We start from the raw sequence: 20164 nt of genomic DNA on the forward strand, positions 1-20164 counted from the left end.
AACTCTAAGAAAATAACAGCAGTATTTTTATATTTGTAAGCTTGATTTTTGAAACTTTACAGGTAAATTTAGAAGATGATAATGTAATAGTTAAAATTCAAGCACAGTTTTAAGTGCCCATTGTACTTGGCATGTCTTAGAAAGCATCGTATGTTTACTCCTCAGATAATTCCAGCACAGGGATGGACCCTAATTTACTATGAACTCTCTACATTGAGTGTGGCTTCTCTTCTTACTTGTTGCGAAGATTTTTGAACATGGATAAACCACTTCATTAAAGATAAGAATTAGTATAATGAGCCTTTTAGATGTCTGTTTAACAAATCACTCATCTGAAAAGACAGTTTGGTCATCTGATGCTCGAAGAAATCAGCTCCTGAACATTACAATCCCCAAAGGTACTTCTGCCATGTGCTTCAATGACACAAAGCATTTAAATTAAGTAGCTGCATCTCTTTCTTATCTTAGAACCATAAGTTAATTCCTTACTAGAATGATCAAATCAGGATCTTTTCCTTTTTTCCCTCTGGGTATTGTTATGTTTAATAGACTTGATTTTCTCTATGAGAGTCTAGTCAACTTAAATCCTTAATTATCAAGTTCACAAATTTATACCTGTGGTATATATATTTTTTGTTCTGTTTTTTACAATTACACATGGAATTTTGATTACAAATGTTTAGTTACATTTTCTAAGAATAACAGAAGATAAAAATGCCATTCTAGTTAGATAACAATAAACCAAAGACAGTTTAGAACATAGCTTATTACTAAAACATTGTTCTTGAACAGTGCAGAAGAAATAAAAGGAAAAAAAATGGTGGAGTAAACTAATGTGATCTATTGGCAATTTTTGCAGATTAAAACATCACTAATTCATTCTTCACTCACACTTGTATAGTCCCTGAACAATTTTCAAGTAAATAGTAGTATTTTTCACCACCTTTCCCCTTTGACTGAAGACAAAATCACTCACTGCAAAAGTGCCTTAGATAAAAAAGATCAAGATCAGAATGTAATTTGCTAGAAAACAAATTTTATTTAAACATAGCTGCAGTTTGATTTCAAAGTTTATGTAACCTCAAATAAAAAGTGATGCAGTCAACTGATTGAGAAAAATCTAACTGAGGCTTGAATAGCTTGATACATCTTCTAACCTTGCCCATGCCCTTGCTTAAAAACTACAGCCCCCCTGTGAAAAGATTAAAATGCTTGTTATATGTATCTCAACACAGCATTGTATGCATTTCCAGGATAAAATCTCAGCTCACAGGTGCAGGCTTAAAAACATGTGTGAAGCTTTTGTTTTTTTCATTAGTTTAATCCTCCTAAGTTGGCTTTCTTGGAAGACAATTAAAATCTTCAAGACCTGTCTATACCCATCAAGGCCAGGTTGGATGGTGCCTTGGGCAGCCTACTTTAGTGGGATGTCCCTACCCACAGCAGGGGGTTTGGAACTAGATGATCTTTAAGGTCCCTTCCAATCCAAACTGTACTATGATACTACTATAATACTATGATACCTTCAAGGTAATGAAGAGAGTGGAGCAACTAAGTAGGTGCTACACAAACTGTGAGAGTGCAGCAGGCACTGATTAGGATCATGCAGTCTATGGAGAGTATCCAGGGGCCATTGCAAGCTAAACAGAACTGGGTTGGAAGACGATTTCTTTATCACTTCATAACTAAGCCTAAATTATTTCTATGGTGGAAATCTTGCAGAAGGAAACACAGATGCAGATGATACCAAGCTGAGTGGTGTGATTGCCACACCAGAAGGATGGGATGTCATCTAGAGGGATCTGGACAGGCTGGTGAAGTGGGCCTATGAGAACGTCATGAAGTTCAACAAGGCCAAGTGCAAGGTCCTACACTTGTGTTGGGGCAATCCCTGATTTCAATACAAGATGGGAGATGATGTGATTGAGAGCAGCCCTGCAGAGAAGGACTTGGAGGTGCCGGTCGATGAGAGGCTCGACATGAGCCAGAAATGTGTGCTTGCAGCCCAGAAGACCACCTGTATCCTGGGCTGCATCAAAGGAAGCGTGGCCAGCAGGTAGAGGGAGGCGATTCTGCAACTCTATTCCTCTCTTGTGAGACCTCATCTGGAATACTGTGTCCAGCTCTGGAATCCTCAACATAAGAAGGATATGGAGCTGTTGGGACAGGTCCAGAGGATGGCTACAAGGATGCTCAGAGGGCTGGAGTGCCTCCCATATGACGACAGACTGAGAGGGTTGGGCTTGTTCTGCCTGGAGAAGAGAAGGGTCTGAGGAGATCTTAGAGTGACCTTCCAGTACCTGAAAGGGGCTACAGGAAAGCTGGAAAGAGATTGTTTACAAAGGCTTGTAGTGATAGGACTACAGGTGATGGCTATAAAGTGGAAAGGGGCAGATTTAGGCTTGATATGAAGAAGACTTTATTCACACTGAGAGTGGTGAGGCACTGGCACAGGTTGCCCAGGGAAGCTGTGGCTGCCTCATCCCTGGAGGTGTTCAAGGCCAGGTTGGATGGGGCTTTGGACAGCCTGATCTAGTGGGGGGTGTCCCTGCCCATGGCAGGGGAATTGGAACTAGGTGATCTTTCAGGTCCCTTCCAACCCTAACTATTCTATGATTCTATGAAACACAGGATAGAGACTATCAAAGGAGACATAGGGATGGGATAGAGAAGCCATAACCAGACAGGCATGTGGAATCTGCTTTTTCTGTGATGAAATGGTGTACCTTTAACATTCAGTCCTTATGCTTTCCATATTTTCTGCACTGGGCCTGGTTCAACATATTGTTATATATTTTAGATGTGTGTTAGAAATCAAAGCAAAATCTAATACTCATAATCTACATGCATAAACTTTTCAGCTTACAATAACCTAACAAAGTCAAGCCCACCATTAATTTATACTCATTTGCTTTAGAAAGCTTCAAAACTTACATAAGGTATCAGAGCTTTTTTATATTGATGAATCGCAGACCCCAGAGACTTGAACTTAGCAACAGGTTTGCCCTTTATATAAGTATACTCTGATTTCTGTATCTTTCCTACACATACAACTAGATTTTAACAGAGATCCATGTGGTCTGTGTTGGAACATACTGCCATTGGATGAATTTAAAATAAAAGGGAAATAAAAGCTATGAAAAACCTAAGAATATAAACCAGCAGCAACACAAATTGGCAAAAAAACTGACAAAAACAACAGAAGAATTCACTAAAACTAAATAAATGGTAATTTTTTATAGTATTTGTTATAATACACAATGATTATAAGCAAATAAATATAAATGGAAACATTGGCACATAAAATTATTGACATCCACTCATTTTATTTTAAGCAATTACTGGAAACATTGTATTCTACTCCTGGATTTCAGAAGGTCATTCTGTTTACCTTTATTTAAAAAGCCTACCTAATCCAATACGAGAAAAAAAAATGAATTCTTATTGCCTTCAGACAAATAAATAGTATGTACTTTGTTCTCTGTTTAAGGATAAAGACAGATAAAGCCATTTTATGCAAGTACTGTCTCTCTATACACACACACATGCAGACTACAAGCTATTATCAGAGTATGAATAGTCCAAGAGAAGTTCTGAATCCTCCTGTGCACATACAGACACAATATGTGTGTGCATAGCTTGAAAAATACTCCTAGCTCATCTCCCCAGCAATACAGGCAACATCATTTATACTGGCATAAATTGTGTATATTACACAGGATTTAATTTCCTACCTTACAATGAAGTGAAAGCACAGCTTAAATTTTGGTTGCTTTTCTAGATATCAGCAGAGATCACTACATCTTGACTTTCCTGTCACAGCTGAAATTTTTCTTGATTCATTCCTTTCCCTTTCTAAGTCCTGAATTACTTCTGAGCTTTCATACTGTGCTTATTCTTGTTCTTTCTAATTTTAATTAATTATTAATTCTTAATAATCGACTTTTCTTTTTTTCTTTTGCTTTTGTTATGTCCTTCATCTTGCTCTCATCTGTGTCACAGAGCATTCACATTTCTTACATCCTACCAAAGACAGATACACTAAGTTATGAAATACCTTAGTGAATTACTTTGAATAACCCTCTTGGCAGCTCTTCCCGAAAGAGGAGGATATCACAGGATTTCTTCACTCTTTAACCTCCTGGTTAGCTCATTTTTTCATTTGAAATTTCCATTTATGATTTACGTGCTATGTTCTTGTAAACATAGTTACCTTTATTTTAAGTTATACATCCAGTAAAGACATTTTGTAGATCCATGCAACTAAATGATTTTACAACAATCTGTATTAATTTTCATCATTCTTCTTGTACTCGCTAAAATACATACCTGTACAAATTTCTTCTGTCTCATCATCTATGCATTCTCTGTCGTCACATTCACAAAATTTACCATAGACCAGTCCATTTCCTTCTGAGTTAGCACATTTACACCTGCCACAATGACATGTGCCTGTAAACGTTTAAGACATTACTTAATGACTGCAATTTATGGAAAGAGTTTCATTAGTCCATTAGAGATGGTATATAGTTTGTTTCTAAAAGGCTGAAATCTAAGGATCATCCAGCCAATTTAAAGACAGACATAGGAACAATCCTTGTCAGCAAATAGCCTAATCTAATCTGTAAATAAATACAACATTTAAGTGGTTCATTCTTAATAAGGAACACCATATTTTCCATAGAAAAATTCACTCCTAGAGTTGTGTGTCTGACTTATACAACTGAAGTAAGAAGTCAGCTTTGGAAATTAATACATCTTCTGCCTACTAAAACGAGAAAATTTACCTCAGTCATCTTCTCAAGAACACAGATTTCGTCCAGTTTCACAGCCATATTAGTAACAGGACATGGCTACCATGGACCTGAAAATATATCTGCCTAAGTTCAAAGAACTCCTTTGCATTCTAGTCCCTTTTCTACAGCTATCATCTGAAGATTAAGATTTTAGAAGTAAAGCCACAGAGAAAAAGCCAGGAATCAAAGGAAGGAAACATTGGTGAGAAACATCTGGTGAAGGCCTTGTGATCAGATGTCAGGAAAAAAGGACTCAATATAAAAAGCAGTTACCACAGCAATAAATTAATTATACAACAGACACTATTTGTGGAAAAATGAATTTGTAACATTGTTAAACAAACCAGAAACAGTATAATAGTATATCAACAATTTTCCTGTAAAGTACATTTTCAAAGCATTAAACAACTAATTCTGTGATATCTACTAAAACTCTTGATAGTGTTCTTTATTCACATTTTAATATAGTTCTCACCATCCCTGTGCTATTTGCACATCAATAGCTTCTTTTTTTTTTCTTTCCAGTAGTATTGATGTCCACACTCCAAGCTAATTCATTCATTTGAAAAATTGAAGAAACCTCCACAATAATATCTTGTTATTTCAGGGCTTTGAACCAATCCAACTTCAAGTTTTTAGGGCTCATTTTTCTTCAGTTTGTGGGTGATATCTCAGAAAAGAGTAAAACTTTCAAGAAAGACAAGAGCTATGATAAAGACACTTGCTGATTTGTCACAAGTAGGATAGGTTCTATCCATGTCAGATCAATGAATTGTTTGACAACACCGGTCTGCCCGAGATTCTCTCTCAATGTAAGTACCCCTGGGACTCCCATATGCTTTGGAATTGTAGAGCTTTTTTCTCCTCACAACACAATCCACAATGGAAAACTTTCTGACATAAGGAAAAGCCAGAACACTCAAGCATGTTTAATAGGACCCAGTGGTCAATGGGCTTCCACAAGCTGTTTCAGCAGTCCTTGGTGTCATTACATGAGCAAGAAGAAAGTCACAAAAGAAGTCCTCCAAAACAAAATTTTATGCTGATATTATACAACTAGCTTGCAGAAACCATTTTACATTTTGCCATTACAAGTACAGAACAAGTTTTACTAAATATCATAGTAATCCAAACAAAGAACAGAATTTAAGTCTTTGCAAGAGCTAATATAATAAAATAATAATACAACTGATAACATAATTAAGCTACAGAACAAGCACTATTTGCTACAATTACTTGTAAAATAAATAGTAATAAGAATTTTGAGAAAAGTGTCTTTCTGACAGATAATTCCCAAACTGGAAAAAAGAGATAAAATAATTAATTTATTCATAAATTGGGCATTTAAAGAGATCAGACTGTGCCCTAAATATGGCCATTTCTTCCCATTGACAGAAATTGAAGTTGCTCACACAGAGAAAGAATCTCATTTAGGTAGGATGCTCTTATTGCTCTGCTAGGAACACTTGAGTCAGAGAAGTTAAATTTTAGGTGAATCTTGATTAGCTCATGAAAAGAATTGCAATGTATGGTTAGCTGTGTGACAGCAGAGGACTGTTTTTGCAACAGCTCTTGTCATCCCTTTCCATCCTTCATTGACAGTTGAAAAAGAGAGCTCAGATCCCAAAGGCAATGTTGGAAGCAGATTGAAAGGTAACCCCATAAAGACAAAATATGTATGGCTACAGCTTATCAAAGTTACCCCAAACTCCCTAGCCAGTTGTATTGGTATTTTGGTCAGTTTAATACTAGCAAAATATTTATTCTTCTTTGATACCAGGAAATCATGTGTTCCTCTACTGATCTCACAAACACTCCCCTCTTAGGCACTGTTAGTAGTTTCTCAGCTATGTTAGTTTTCCAGTGAAGACTCGACATGATAAACTGACTGAGGCCACTTCTAGCCAAAGAAAGAAAGAGAGAGAAAGATCTTAACATTGTTGTATAAGTGCTTGACTGATCACAATTAATTATACATATGTTTGACAAGTCAGTTTCTCATTTAGGTGTCTCTCATTTGTTAGCCTAGCAATCCTCAGTTTCATATAACCTATAGCATTGTCATAAATTACATCATATACTTAGTATACCATATTATTAAAATTTCAAGTTTCACTTCTTTTTGTGAGAGCCTCGCTTCTCTGTAGCAAGTCCCACAAATTCTCTGGGTTCTTTGCTCATGTCAGCAACTATCTTGTGAGAAATTTAGTTGTATGCAAATGTCTGGACCCAGACAGAGATTGAAAGTCTAGTAATAGTGATCAGAAATGGGGTTCTTCACAAATTCTCTCACTCCAGGATCAAGGTAATGGAAAAACTGGAAGGCAGTTTCTGGTTTCAAACCTTGACTGTAGCAAATGCCCTTCTAAATTTTTAATTGTGCAGTGAAGTCTTCTAAAAAGCTGGAGATTTTTTAAATTATTTTTATAAGGAAAGGACTTCCTACTTAAATTAGGATTAGTTATAAAATAAGAGAGTTACCAGATCAGAAAGGGTAAAATAGAAGTACGCAATTGAAACAATTCATCATTCCGTAACTGTTGTTGATAATCATTCTTACAGCACAAAATTGGCTCCAAAATTACACAGTTTGTAAATGTCCTGGAAAAATATTTGCAAATGCCATTTCTGCATGCTACTATCACAAGCAAATGAACAAACAAACAAATCTTTCTATGTTAATGCCATTACCACGACATTTTTATGGATAATATATATGACACAGCTGCAGTTTCGTCAGCCTGAAATAGCTATGGACAAACTAGAGTACTAAAGCAGGCATTCTGAATCACTGCACACTATAGGCACAGAAATGGGCCTATAGGAAGATTAAGTGGTTTAGTATATATATGGCAACTTCTCAGTGTCTGGAAACGTACTCTACAAAATTCTTAATTAGAAAAGAAATTACAGTGATGCTCAAGATAACACAGGGAGAACATCAAGCTATCAAAAGCGAAAAAAGACTTCTTACCTGCACCAGAACAGATGATATCTTGAGAATTCTTACACATTTCATTGCTTTTCTTCCGTGTAAGATTGCAAGTAGTTGGGTACTGACAAGCTTCACCATACCAGCCTTCATCACATTTGCACTTCCCACAGTCACACTTCCCATGGCCTAGCAATGAAAGAAAAGAGTGTGTCAAGTCCTTCTTTTCATTCAAAAAGTGATATTTTCTAATCCGATTTTTAAAACAGATTCCATCTATTTTAGTTTTAAATGAATATGATTAACAAACTGACCTAATGTTGTTCAGAGACAATTAATATTACTATGGAATAGTAAGTAATAATGATGACCTTAAATATGAGGAGACACCTGAAATACCTGTGACTTCGAAATCTAATGTATATAATTTTGATAGGTCTACATATGAAGCCTTATTTTAAGAAGGAATACAGAACTAAAACATCCTACGTGAAAAATGGGGTTTCTTACTACTTTCATTTCTTTCTTATTCCTCTATTTGTCTACAACAAAACTCCAAGTACAGAGATCCCATTCATCTCCTTGGCCAACTGTAGGCAAAGAACAACTAGAAACTGGAGCCTGAGGACACAGGATTAGTTATTATATTATAAACCCTTACAGAAGCATGGAGAGGGCCAGCTACAGTAACAAGCAGTAACTCCCTCATGCAGAAGCATCTGCAGCTCCTACCTCTACTTAAAGGTGCGAATCCTTCTTCCTGATGCCTCCTCTGGCCACTGGTTCCTCCAGCCCTCTCCCACCCACTTAAGACTACTTGGCTGTTGCTGCAAAGCTGAATTTTGTCATATTGACACAATATTAGCAATATAGTGTATTTTGATTCTCATAGGTCTGTACTTACTTATGGTTGTTTGCTGAGTGTGAAGTACCAAAAGAACAAATACAGCTGCTCAGTTTTTTAGGATATGGCATGCTTGCCTTTTATCAGTTATATAGCAGATGGCTTAAAATTTATAATATATCTAATAGTGTAAAGAATTATAAAAGTAAGGAAAGGCTTTTTAAGGAAAAAAAACCAGTTTGTTTTTTTTTTAAAATACCCAAATATATGGAAGAGTTGACAATTTGCACTATGTTGCTCATTAAGTATCATGTTCCACACTAAATTCCAGGTGCAAATTTCTGTCACTTAATTCCTTAGCATTCCTTTACAATTTTAGATAGTGAATGTGAAAACTATTACAAATCTTTTAAACTTGAATATTCAATTTTAAAATAAATACCATTTGAATGTATATCTGATTGACAGATTTCCTTCCAATCAGATCTCAAAACCAGAATCTTATTGCAGTCTGTTTCAAATGCATCTGTTGCCTGCAGTTAGAGTCAACTGCCTGAAAATACAAGCCAAGTCTGCTGCCCGTAAGAAGGAATTCAAATAACTATAGTAAACAGAAAGTTTTAAAGAGTGAGAGTATTTTTTTTTTGGTCAGTAAAATTTTATTTGCCTTCCAAGCTGGTTCTAAGAAAGGGTACTCTTGAATTGCTAAAAAATACATAGTGCAAAAACACATGAGAGAATCACTTTAGATCTTGTTTTAAAACAGGAGTTCTCAGCTTGAAAGAGCTGAATAACTCTGTTTGTACAGGACAAGGAGGAAAAAAAGTCATATATAAAATATATGATAAAAACCTACTCTTATAATTACTTTGCTCCACTGACAAGTGACAGCATAAGCCATTCCAGAAAACGGTGACAAGTCCTAAAGACAAAACTTAACTAGCTCTCTATACTTTCCTTCCTTTCAAGGATTATTCATCACAATGACTTTGAATTCTCCATGTTAGGCACTCCTGTCACATAAGAGTTTGATGTCTGCTGGTGAAAAAAAGGCGAGGTGATCTTCCTGTTCCCATGTCTAAATGACAGAAAAAGGCAGAAGACACTGCTAGTTAGTACTGATGGTCCAGCAACATGAACCTCTCTCCATTAGAGATGCACTAATCTATCATATGGTGCATAAAACAGAAAAATACTTTCACTTAAAATTCATACAGTGGGCTTAAAGAAAATGAATAAAAGACTTCTATGAGAGTAGCCATGCGAAGCAGTTCCTTAGTCTTATTTACCAAGAAAATAAAAAAAACTCTGAAAGTAATGAAATTAAACAGAGAAGTAATGGAAGAAACCTTGCATGCAACTGAAAGCAACTGTAAGGAATTTAACTAATATAAATTCATAAGTTTATATTAATTATTTTTACCTTGATAACCCCCTTAAAATGTCCTAATTCTGCCAACTGGTTATTTTTTTAATTTTAAAACAATGGCACTATTCTGCCCAAAAATGTAGTCGAGAGGACTACGTTGGAATGTCAAAGGCCATAAAACTACCTGCAACAGCTTGTACAACTCACTGTACATTCCCTGCCCAATAGATGATGCAGTAGATCTGCAAGTCACCTTGACACAGCAATCGTCTTCTTCCCACATGCACGTGTACCAATGTCATGGTCTTCCTCATGGTAAAAATAGTGACGTGATGAACTATAAACCAAGTATGTGTTAAACTGTAATAAAAATAGATGGGTACAAAGTATTTCTAATTTGCTTCAGATTCCTTTCAGAAAGATTTGTTTAGAATCTGTTTTATTGTGTATTAATTTCTGTATTATAGAGAAAGCAAAAATATTATGAAACAGTAAATAAGGAGTAAATAGCACCATGAAAGGTAAGAGGTGATATTGTAATGTTCCAGAAAATAAATTCTAGTAAGGTTTAGACCCAAGTATCTGAGGACGTCACACATTATACAAGAAAAGTGAACTACAAGTCCTTATTAGATATTTGGTCAAGGAAGCTGTACCTCAGAATAAGTGATGACATATTCATTCAATTTTTTTTAAAAAAATAACTGTAACATTAACAAATGCTAAACATAAATAAATCAGAATTTCACTTTAAAAAAATCAGAAAATCAGAAAAATAATGAAAATTCAAGGAAGTGCTAGAATTCCTTTAAGAAAAAGACCATATCTATGAGCTGTGAAAAACTTGCAGCTTCAAACATGTGGAAAAACCTTTTATAACAAAGGGCTCCATTTCTAACTAGATGAGCAATCACCTCAGAGAGTATATCTGGTGTATGCAGAAAGCTTGTAGGTTGGAAAATGAAACTAATATGCAAGGAAATTCTGTCAGATGTCAGAAAATATATGGAGAAAGTGAGAACAGAAAATGTTAGGCAGGGTCAGATCCTGCAAAATTGCAAGCACTAAAATGCACTTTCATCATCCAAAGAAAAAGAAAACAGGAAAAAGAGTGGCTTCACTAAGCAACAAAAAGCAGTTAAGATTAAAGATAATTTACAGACAGTCCAAAACGAAATTAATATGGGATGTTGATGACGGTACAAAATGCAGTGTGGCTAATGATACAGACTGTGGAAATGAAAATTACTCATCTAAGATGAGAACAAAACAAAGACATAAAACTGTTTTTAAGGAAGTGTCTAGACCAGGAGGGCAAGACCCCACAATGTCCACTCAAGAATACTAATAATACTTGCACATGAAAGGCCAGTTTAATAAGAAAGACTTTTAATGAATCTATCAGGCTGTCAATCAAATGTATGAAAAATAAAAATCCTCACTTTTTTTCCTTTAAAGAAGAATGGTTGTACAAGATCCAGGCAACATAAAAACAAGGGGCTTTGTCCTCATGAGATGTGCAAGGATTTGAAATCAATTGTGAAGCATTGCATAGCTAGAGACACTGAGGTAATGAAAAGTAGAATATAATGAATATCAGCTTTATCCCAAAGCAGACTTTGATTATGCCAAATGAACCAGGCATCTCTCTCTATAGTATAACTGATATTTTAAGAAATAGAACACAAGATATCTAGCTGATATGATCATACATATTGAATACAATACCATTTAAGGAAAAAAATGTATTCTGGATATTATTTTGCATTCTCCAGACATGTAAAGAAATCACAGCTTGGTTTAAGGGAGGGAAACAACGTTTGGACCAAAAGGGATATTACTGGGACAGAAAGTTACTGGTGATGTTTCAAAGGATGCTTTTGGAATCAAATGTGCTTCACTGACATTGATAGAAAAAATCAGAACATGCTAATAACATTTGCCAGTGACACAAACCCATAAGCTCTCAGTATAAAGATGAAGATGGAAAATCATTTGGAATGAACTTGACTGACAATGTGAAGGACTGACATAATAAAAGTAGATTGAAACTAGAAATATAAAGCACAGGGTCACACACCAGGGACAGGGAAAGGGTGCCATAGGCTAAGGCCCCTCCGGCTGGAAAAAGAAGAGCCAAAGTGTATATTCACGTCACCCATGGAAAGATCATGTGCCTGTTTGTAGCTGAGAACAGTCTGACATGTGCCACCCGAAGATATATCAGTACAGACCAAAAATAGTGGCAGATCTGCTTTTGAAATGCTACACACAATGTATATAAATTGGACATGGGTCCAGTTTATGCTGGAAAATTACCATGAGGTCTCTAAGCCTCAGAAGAATGAATCAAGATTTCGTGGGAAAACACAGAATTCCTAGCCATTTGCAAAGTTACAATAAGCTAGGACTTGAAAAATCTCAGCTGAAGGTAGTAGTTTAAAACACAATCATTTGGCTCTGATCACATCCTTTTTCCCTTAACCTGTTAACTTCATTCTAAGTGCATTAAAAACATATTTTTCTACTATGTGTTTGCGTACCTATAGACCCAAGGTAAAACACATAAAGGTAAAATCTCTGCCAAAAGTTCTGACTCCATAACTGAACTGTATGTATTCAAGGCACCAATTCGGAAGCCTGATTTTGCTGGTATGCATCTGTAATCCATCATGAGAGACAGGTACTTCTGCAGAGTGACTAAGGTCTTTGCTGGATAGTCCTCAAATGTTGGCTGTCTTTCTTCTTTAAACTATGGGAAACATACAATGATTGAATAGGATACACAACTGGTGGGACTTCAATGTAACACTAGACATGTATGCATGCAAATAAACATTAGTTCATTTCTTTTCTTTTGCTTCATTTATCTATACAATAGTCTATGTCAGGTTTTAAGTACTCTGACATACTCTGAAAAAAAAATGGAGAAGGATATCCACTTACTTATAGGCTGAACTGCATCATTCAATTAAAACAATTATTAGGTAAACCAGAAACTGAATTTCAACATTGCTTCTATTTCTACATCTCTACCAAAACTGTAGCATTCAGCAGTGCTATTGCTATTTCTGTGCCTCCCACTGGAAAAGATTCTCTCCACCTTTGTACCAGTTTTGGTTTAGATTCATGTTTTTCATACTACTATTCACTATGGCTGAAAGCTCTTCTATTTCCTAGTAGTTAGACTTTCAATAAGCAATGCAAACAGTCAAAACAAATGTCTTGCTCTGTTTTCTACCATGCTATTCCCACCTAAGAGCATGCATTAATGTATGCCTTCCTATGTGCAGTGATTATCTTGCCTACCGAGCAATTGTGGGGCACGAATATGCAGACTGCTTAAAAACACTTAGTAGAAAAGAAAAATAAGAAGACACTGATCTTGAGGTTAAGACTGCAGATTGAAGGAAAGATGACTCTTGGATCTTTCATTTTCTGGATTACTCTGGCACAGAACAACATCATCAGGACTCTAAGAAAGAAGCTTAGTCTCTCTTTACAAAGCCATTTACGATTATCAACTTTGTCATAGAAATTTTGGTAAGGACGAATTTCTTTAAAAGCTTTCAAATGTTATGTATGATTAGAGGTAGCTACTTTAAAAATAATAAAAAAAGCCCACAACCAACAATAAAGCAACACAGTATCTTTAAAATTACATTCACCCTTTTTCTCAGTAAGATGAATTAAAATCATATGTTTGTTCATTCAGCTGCAAGGACTAAACTTAAATAAATCCTTGGTTCACTAAGCCAACAGTTTTGAAGATACTGCCTTTGGTAAAGTACCTATTTATGTGATTGTGCAGCATTAGTTGTAGCACAGTAACTCTCACTAGAAAAGGAGTGTCTCACTGCATTACAAAGGTCCGGGCTGTTTGACCAGACATTAAAATATACTCAGATGTCCTTGTTGTCACTTGCTTTTAATAACTAAAGCCAAATTATTCTATATTAGAATACAATTGAGGGTTGTTTTCATCTTGAAATTGTAACTGAATCAATTCCATAAAGGCAGGTGAGATTTAGCATAAGGATTCCTCTCTATAGCATGAAGTCAACGATCAGAAGGAAATCAGCAACTGGCATGATAATTGAATCAGCCTTATTATTATTCATTTTTAGCAACCACCGAGTGATTCGTGAAGTGTTTTTCAAATCTAAAAAAAACACTTCATGAAATAGGTAAAGAAATATGAAGAACTTGTTATTATGGTTTCCCACTTTAAATTGGGATGTTAAGTGGGGAGGATGATTGATTTTTAGGAGTTGAAAATGTTGGGAAAGTAGAAAATTGCACTTTCCACCTCGACCAGCACAGTGAAAATGTGTTTAATAATTCTTTCCAGGTGGATGACTTTTTTTCCTATAGTTAGTGAAGCAGATTCTGCTACTTTGCACTAATGTGAAGCTAGCAAAAATATTTTAGATTTCACTAGGATAAGATTAGCAAAATAGCCAGAATAATTGCATTTGAGATTCTCAATAACTATGCCTTACATTCAGCTGAAGCATACCTCTGAGTCTTTGATCAGAATTGTTGGAGTTGCAGTTTCTGAAAAATATCTTGTGGTTTTTGAAAAAAAATGTTGGTTGTCATTACTTTTTTTCCCCCTATGTCAACAATGTTGAAATTGATCTCTCATTAAAGTTGGGTTCTCAGGTGCATCTCTGATGAGAGTCATAAGTCATCTTCTAGACCTTTGGAATATACCCTAGTGACACTGTCCCTGCTGAAATTAGGTTCGGTAATGCTGGGGTTTCCACAAAAATACTGGCTCCTCCTTCACATCCCAATCATGTGTATCTCTCCATATGCTGACACTATAAGACTAAACTATAGATGAGTTACGGGGATTTGTTTGCATCTAGAAACAACTCAAAATAAAAACCGGGGCAAATTTGAGAGAAAAGGTGTCTAACAATGGCAGAACATTGCGAGTCAATTTTGTCACTCTAGCCCTTTCATCAACAAACCAGAACCGTGGTAAGAACTATATCAGAAATTTTCAAAGCAACACGGTAAGCCCAGAGGGCTTTAAGGAAAAAAAGAAACTTACCCTTGTATATTTCTCAAATAGCTATTAAAGTGAAAAAAATCAAACTTTGAACATAGATGTTCATATATTAAGCCAATTTCTCTGTGTTTATTTAAGGTGTCCAGACCTTGTAATAGTCCAAAATAACAGACATGAACATTCAGCACTGGCCTTTGGGCAGCCTGGGAGAGTAAGGAAGTCACTGCGACAAGAACACACAGGATCTGTAACACCGTTTGAATCCCAGTTCTCTTTAGTGATTGAATTCTCCCCCTTGCCTTTAAGTCTATCTAAATAGATTTTCAGAGTTAAAATTAAAAAGGGGCAACCAATCATTTCAATGTAGTTATTACTGGATGCATTTTAGCAACAAAAACATCACAAATGGCTTAGTGGTGTTTTAGTAAACAAATATTCAATAATGTTCTGAAAGAAGAAAATCAATTAGAACCCACATTACAATATAAAAATAAAATGTCAGAGAAGACAGAGCACATGTCAGAGCACGACTACTGATGTTATTTAATTTTCAGGTTGTAAATCAACAAACTATAACACACATTTCAATTATATGCACTCTGCAATATTATTTCTAGCAATATTCTCTTTGTTCATGTTGACATAAGTAACGTAATACCTTGGTGTGCTCACCAACACTTGAATAAAAGTGAATACTGCAGTTTCAAAATCTTCTACTCAAAGAAGTCAATTTTAAAATACTGTTGCTGAATTAGTAGATGAAAAGTATTAGAATTTGCAGAATATTTTAAAAAAGCACTTAAGGTTCACATCAGTAGCATAGATGATCTGTAAGTAATGTGCTCTCATTAGATAAAAATTTATGTACTACAGCAACAGACATGAGAAAATATGGATCAGATCAAACAGAATTTTAAAGTCAGTAAATCAACTTCACTCTAAAAAAGTGTTTCCTGATGTTCAGAGGTAACTTCCTGTGTTCAAGTACGTAACCATTGCCTCTGGTCCTATCACTGGACAACACTGAGAAAAGCCTGGCTCTGTTTTCTTTGTACCTTCCCTTCATGTATTTATATACATTGATGAAATACCTCTGAGCCTTCTCTTTAGCCTGAACAGTCCCAGCTCTGTCAGACTTTTCTCATAGGAGAGATGTTCCAGTCCCTTCATCATCTTTGTGGCCCTTTGGTGGACTCTCCGGTAGCTCCATATTTCTCATGTACTGGGCACCCCAGAACTGAGAACAATAAATTAAGAACATTTTCAAGAGGTCACTTATTAAAACTAAAATACTTATTTAAAATATTTTATTGAAAGAAAACTACAAGGTTTTGAGAAGTGTTATTGTAGATAGTGTGGAAAAGATGGAATGACATGAAAAAAAAAACAAAACTGAAGAGAACAAAGTTTTTCATTTCAGCTACTTCATTTAAATGTACTATGTTCTGTGTAGTTTTCTTAGATTGCTTGCAAAACTACAAAATAAAATACATGTCTTTTTTGAAATCAAAAAGTTTCAATTGATTTAAAAGGATTATTCTTTTTTGGAAGTTCATTTCATGGCAAATTCTGAAATCTTTTTTGATTATTGTTTAGAAAAATAATGCGCAAGCCATGAAAATTTCCAAAACTTTGCTAGTCCAAGTTCACTGTTTCCAGTTGCAACACGTGGCAAGGATAATGTATGGTTTCAGAACTTTCATGTACTGGAGAGTGCTTCGAGACCAAATTGTCTTTCATAGCTTGAATTTTTTGCTTAAACAGTATATATTGACGAGGGGTAACAGTTTTAAGCTCAAAGAGAGGAGATTTAGATTGGATATTAGGAAGAAATTTTTTACGGTGAGGATGGTGAGGCACTGGAACATTTACCGGTGAGGATGGTTGCTCAGAGAAGCTGTGGATGCCCCATCCCTGGAGGTGTTCAAGGCCAGTTTGCATGAGGCTCTGAGCAACCTACCTGACCTAGTGAAAGGTATCCCTGCGCATGGCATAGCGTTTGGAACTGGATGATCATTAAGGCACCTTTCAACCCAAAAAATTCTAATGTTCTATGATAAACCCTACATATATATATGGAAAAAACTATGTGTTTTATTACTATATACGTGCAATTGATATAAATAAGTCTGTGTCTATGTATACATACGCATACTTCAAGAATCAAAGACTACATGTATTTTTCCTCTACCTGCACTGAAAGGGTATAAAATCTAAGAAACTGCCCCAAATATTGCCAATTAGTAGTATTTCCTTTTTCCCCCTATTGGCTATGAACTGAATTTCCCTGCAAAGCGAACAGATTCAATTGTAAGAGAAATCAGTTAGTTATTGTGAGTGATGAAAATGGAGAAAAGCAGTTGCATCAGCTCCAGTTTGTTAACCCAGGGGTGGCACAAGTTGATATAATTTTAAATGTGATTCATGCTGTTTAGACAGACAATATATATATCTTAGGGAGACAAGAGATAAATTACTTTATCCATCAAAACAGTTTAGAGTTAAGGTTTCCGTTAATAATTCAATGGTTCTATGAAAGACTCCTTGCTTATTTTAACCAAATGGTTTCTATTTTTTTTTTTGAAGATCAAAAATAATCAACTTTTAATTAGGAAGATCTTTTAATAGGCACAGTGAGTATTCTTTGGCTTCTCTAGAAGACTGCTTTTCCGTATGTTACTTTCCCAGTGTAGACTTTTGTACAGACAGCGCACATACCAAATAAAATTACATCTGAGACTTGAACAACTGCTTTCCATGAAATAAATTGCAGTGAAGAAAATAGCTTAGTTAAATAAATCCTGTTTCCTGAGTGTGAGCTGGTTTCACGTGTGCTCTGGGTACACTAATAAACACTGACCCAGATGCACTTCACTGGCTCCTTTCACAGTCCACACTTCCCCATGGCTTTGGGTTCCATAAGCCTGTGGTTCAGTTGAGATAAAGTTAATTTTCTTCAGCTTATACTGGCCTGCCAACAAGAAGATGAGAAGTGCACAGGAAGCTGGGAGGGTACACAGCTAGGACAGCTGACCCAAACTGGCCAAAGGAGTATTCCCATATGACATCACACTCAGTATATAAACTGGGAGAATCAGCCAGGGGAGCAGAGGGATAACTGCTCAGGAATGGACTGTGCTTCAGCATCCAGGCAGTGTACATTACTCACTTTGTATGTTCTTTTATCATTATTACTGTTATTACTGTTACACTGTTATTATTTTCTCTTCCTTTGCTGTTCTGTTAAACTGTCTTTATCTCAAGTTAAGAGCCTTACTTTTCGTCTTTCAGATTCTCCTCCCCATCCCTCTCAGGAGAAGGAACAAGCTAGAGTCTGTGTGGTACTTTATTGCCGGCTAATGCTAAACCACAACAAAGATGAAAAATGAAAAATACAAAAAAACCCCCAAAACTGACTGAAGGAGAATTCCTGATTGTATGTGAGATCAATCTGTTGATGTTTTGCTTCACCACCACCACCTCAAAAACAACAACAACAAAACCACAGATGCTGTAGGGTTTTATTTCCAATAAAAGCTGCACATAAATTTATTTACAGCTGTGTCCCCAAAGGCGGGCCCAGCAGCTACCTGATTTAAGGCAAACCATTGAACAACTTCTAGACTCTCATTGACACAAGAAAGGAAATTGTGGAAACCTGTTTCACCTCTTTGTTTGTCTGTCAGTAGGTCTGGAAACCTCAGAAACCAAGTTTGTATCAGAGCTTTCTGTTTCCATCTGTGGATCTTAGTCCCAAAGAGAGACGACAGACTCTTAATATTTCCAGTTTCAGATGTCTATGGAAGTGCCCTGAAAATCTAATGCTTGGTGGCTATTGTTTGAGGAAAGCTCTTTAAAAATCAGTTTGAGGAAAGCTCTTTTCCTTTGGGGTTCAACATGTGTGAAGTTTCCAGTGAAATCCTTTTTCATTCAAAAATTCCCTGCTATCCCTACTGTTGGAGCACCAACACTATGGTCTATAAAGCTACAGCTGGGTGGTGGTGGTATGGCTACTGCCTCTCTCCACCTAGCCAAACCATGCTTCCCAATCCAATATCCCCTGGAGCTTTGAGGGTCTTCTCCAACCGAGAATCAGTGGCCATGCATATAGTAAAAATTCTGGGCTTCCTTCCTCCGTGGTGGTTTTATCTCGTTTAGCAGTTTTGTGAGCCTGTCAGGGTCCTGAGGACACCACCAGACTTTGCTGTCCATGTCTAGCCTCCCAGGGCTGCCTCCACCTTGTCCACATTACACACCTTTGCCATCAGTCCCTGCCCCATTGATACCTCAGAAGGTCCCACTCTCCAGATCCTCACAACCCTACCCTGCCAGGACATGCACCACCTGAGCCAGGCCAGCCCGCATGCCCACATCCCAGCCCACCCTTTTCCCATACTAGTTCCAATGGAGGTGCCCAATGCCTGGTGGTTGGGGCTGCCTCGGTGCCCTCACCTGCCCTGTTCCTGGCTGTTTTTAAAGACAAAGCTGCCGAGAGCACAAACCATCTGCTAAAAAAAACAGCCATGTAACATCAGCAAACACTCACCGCAATGAAATCAGGGTTTCTATACCCTGGATACTGGAAGACATTTTGTGAGAAGAGCTGCTTTTAGTTCATCACTGGATACCTAAAGGAATAGTATGAATGGGCAGTTTGTACCTAAATCTTAAAAGCTAACTCTTCTAGAAAACGAAGAGTTGGCTGAAGATGATATGGCTATAATATATCCATCAAAGTACAAACTAATTTCATGAGTTACCGGTGTATCAGACCATAGAATCATAGAATCATAGAACCATAGAACCATAGAACAAATAGTTTGGGTTGGAAGAGACCTTAAAGATCATATAATTCCAATCCCCCTGCCATGGGCAGGGACACCTCCCACTGACCAGGCTGCCCAAGGCTTCATCGAACCTGGCCTTGAACACCTCCAGGGATGGAGCATCCACAACCTCCCTGGGCAACCCGTGCCAGTGCCTCACCACTCTCATCGTGAAGAAATTTTTCCTAATGTCCAGTCTAAATCTGCCCTCACTGGGGGATCAAGATCCTTGGGGGGAAAAGATAATCAGAAATTTATTTAGGGGTAAAGCTGTGTTACACACATTGCACATTCAAAATGAATGCAGCTTCTACTGCAGTCCAAGCAGAGAACAGGTTGACATCACAAACTATCCTTTAAGCTGGGTGACCTCGGAT

General features: G+C 36.6%; 1 protein-coding gene across 1 annotated transcript in view; it reads right to left on the reverse strand.

The window, feature by feature from the left end:
* The window catches only part of ITGBL1 (integrin subunit beta like 1), a 131414-nt gene that overhangs the window by 67276 nt on the left and 43974 nt on the right, over positions 1-20164 (reverse strand). Inside the window, exons 3-4 of the mRNA XM_054082894.1 lie at positions 7771-7917; positions 4330-4452 (exon numbers count right to left, since the gene is read on the reverse strand). Coding sequence (XP_053938869.1) covers positions 4330-4452; positions 7771-7917 — 270 coding nt within the window. The remainder of the gene's footprint in view (positions 1-4329; positions 4453-7770; positions 7918-20164) is intronic.

This window comes from Cuculus canorus, chromosome 1, assembly GCF_017976375.1.
Source record: "Cuculus canorus isolate bCucCan1 chromosome 1, bCucCan1.pri, whole genome shotgun sequence".
Lineage (NCBI taxonomy): Eukaryota > Metazoa > Chordata > Aves > Cuculiformes > Cuculidae > Cuculus > Cuculus canorus.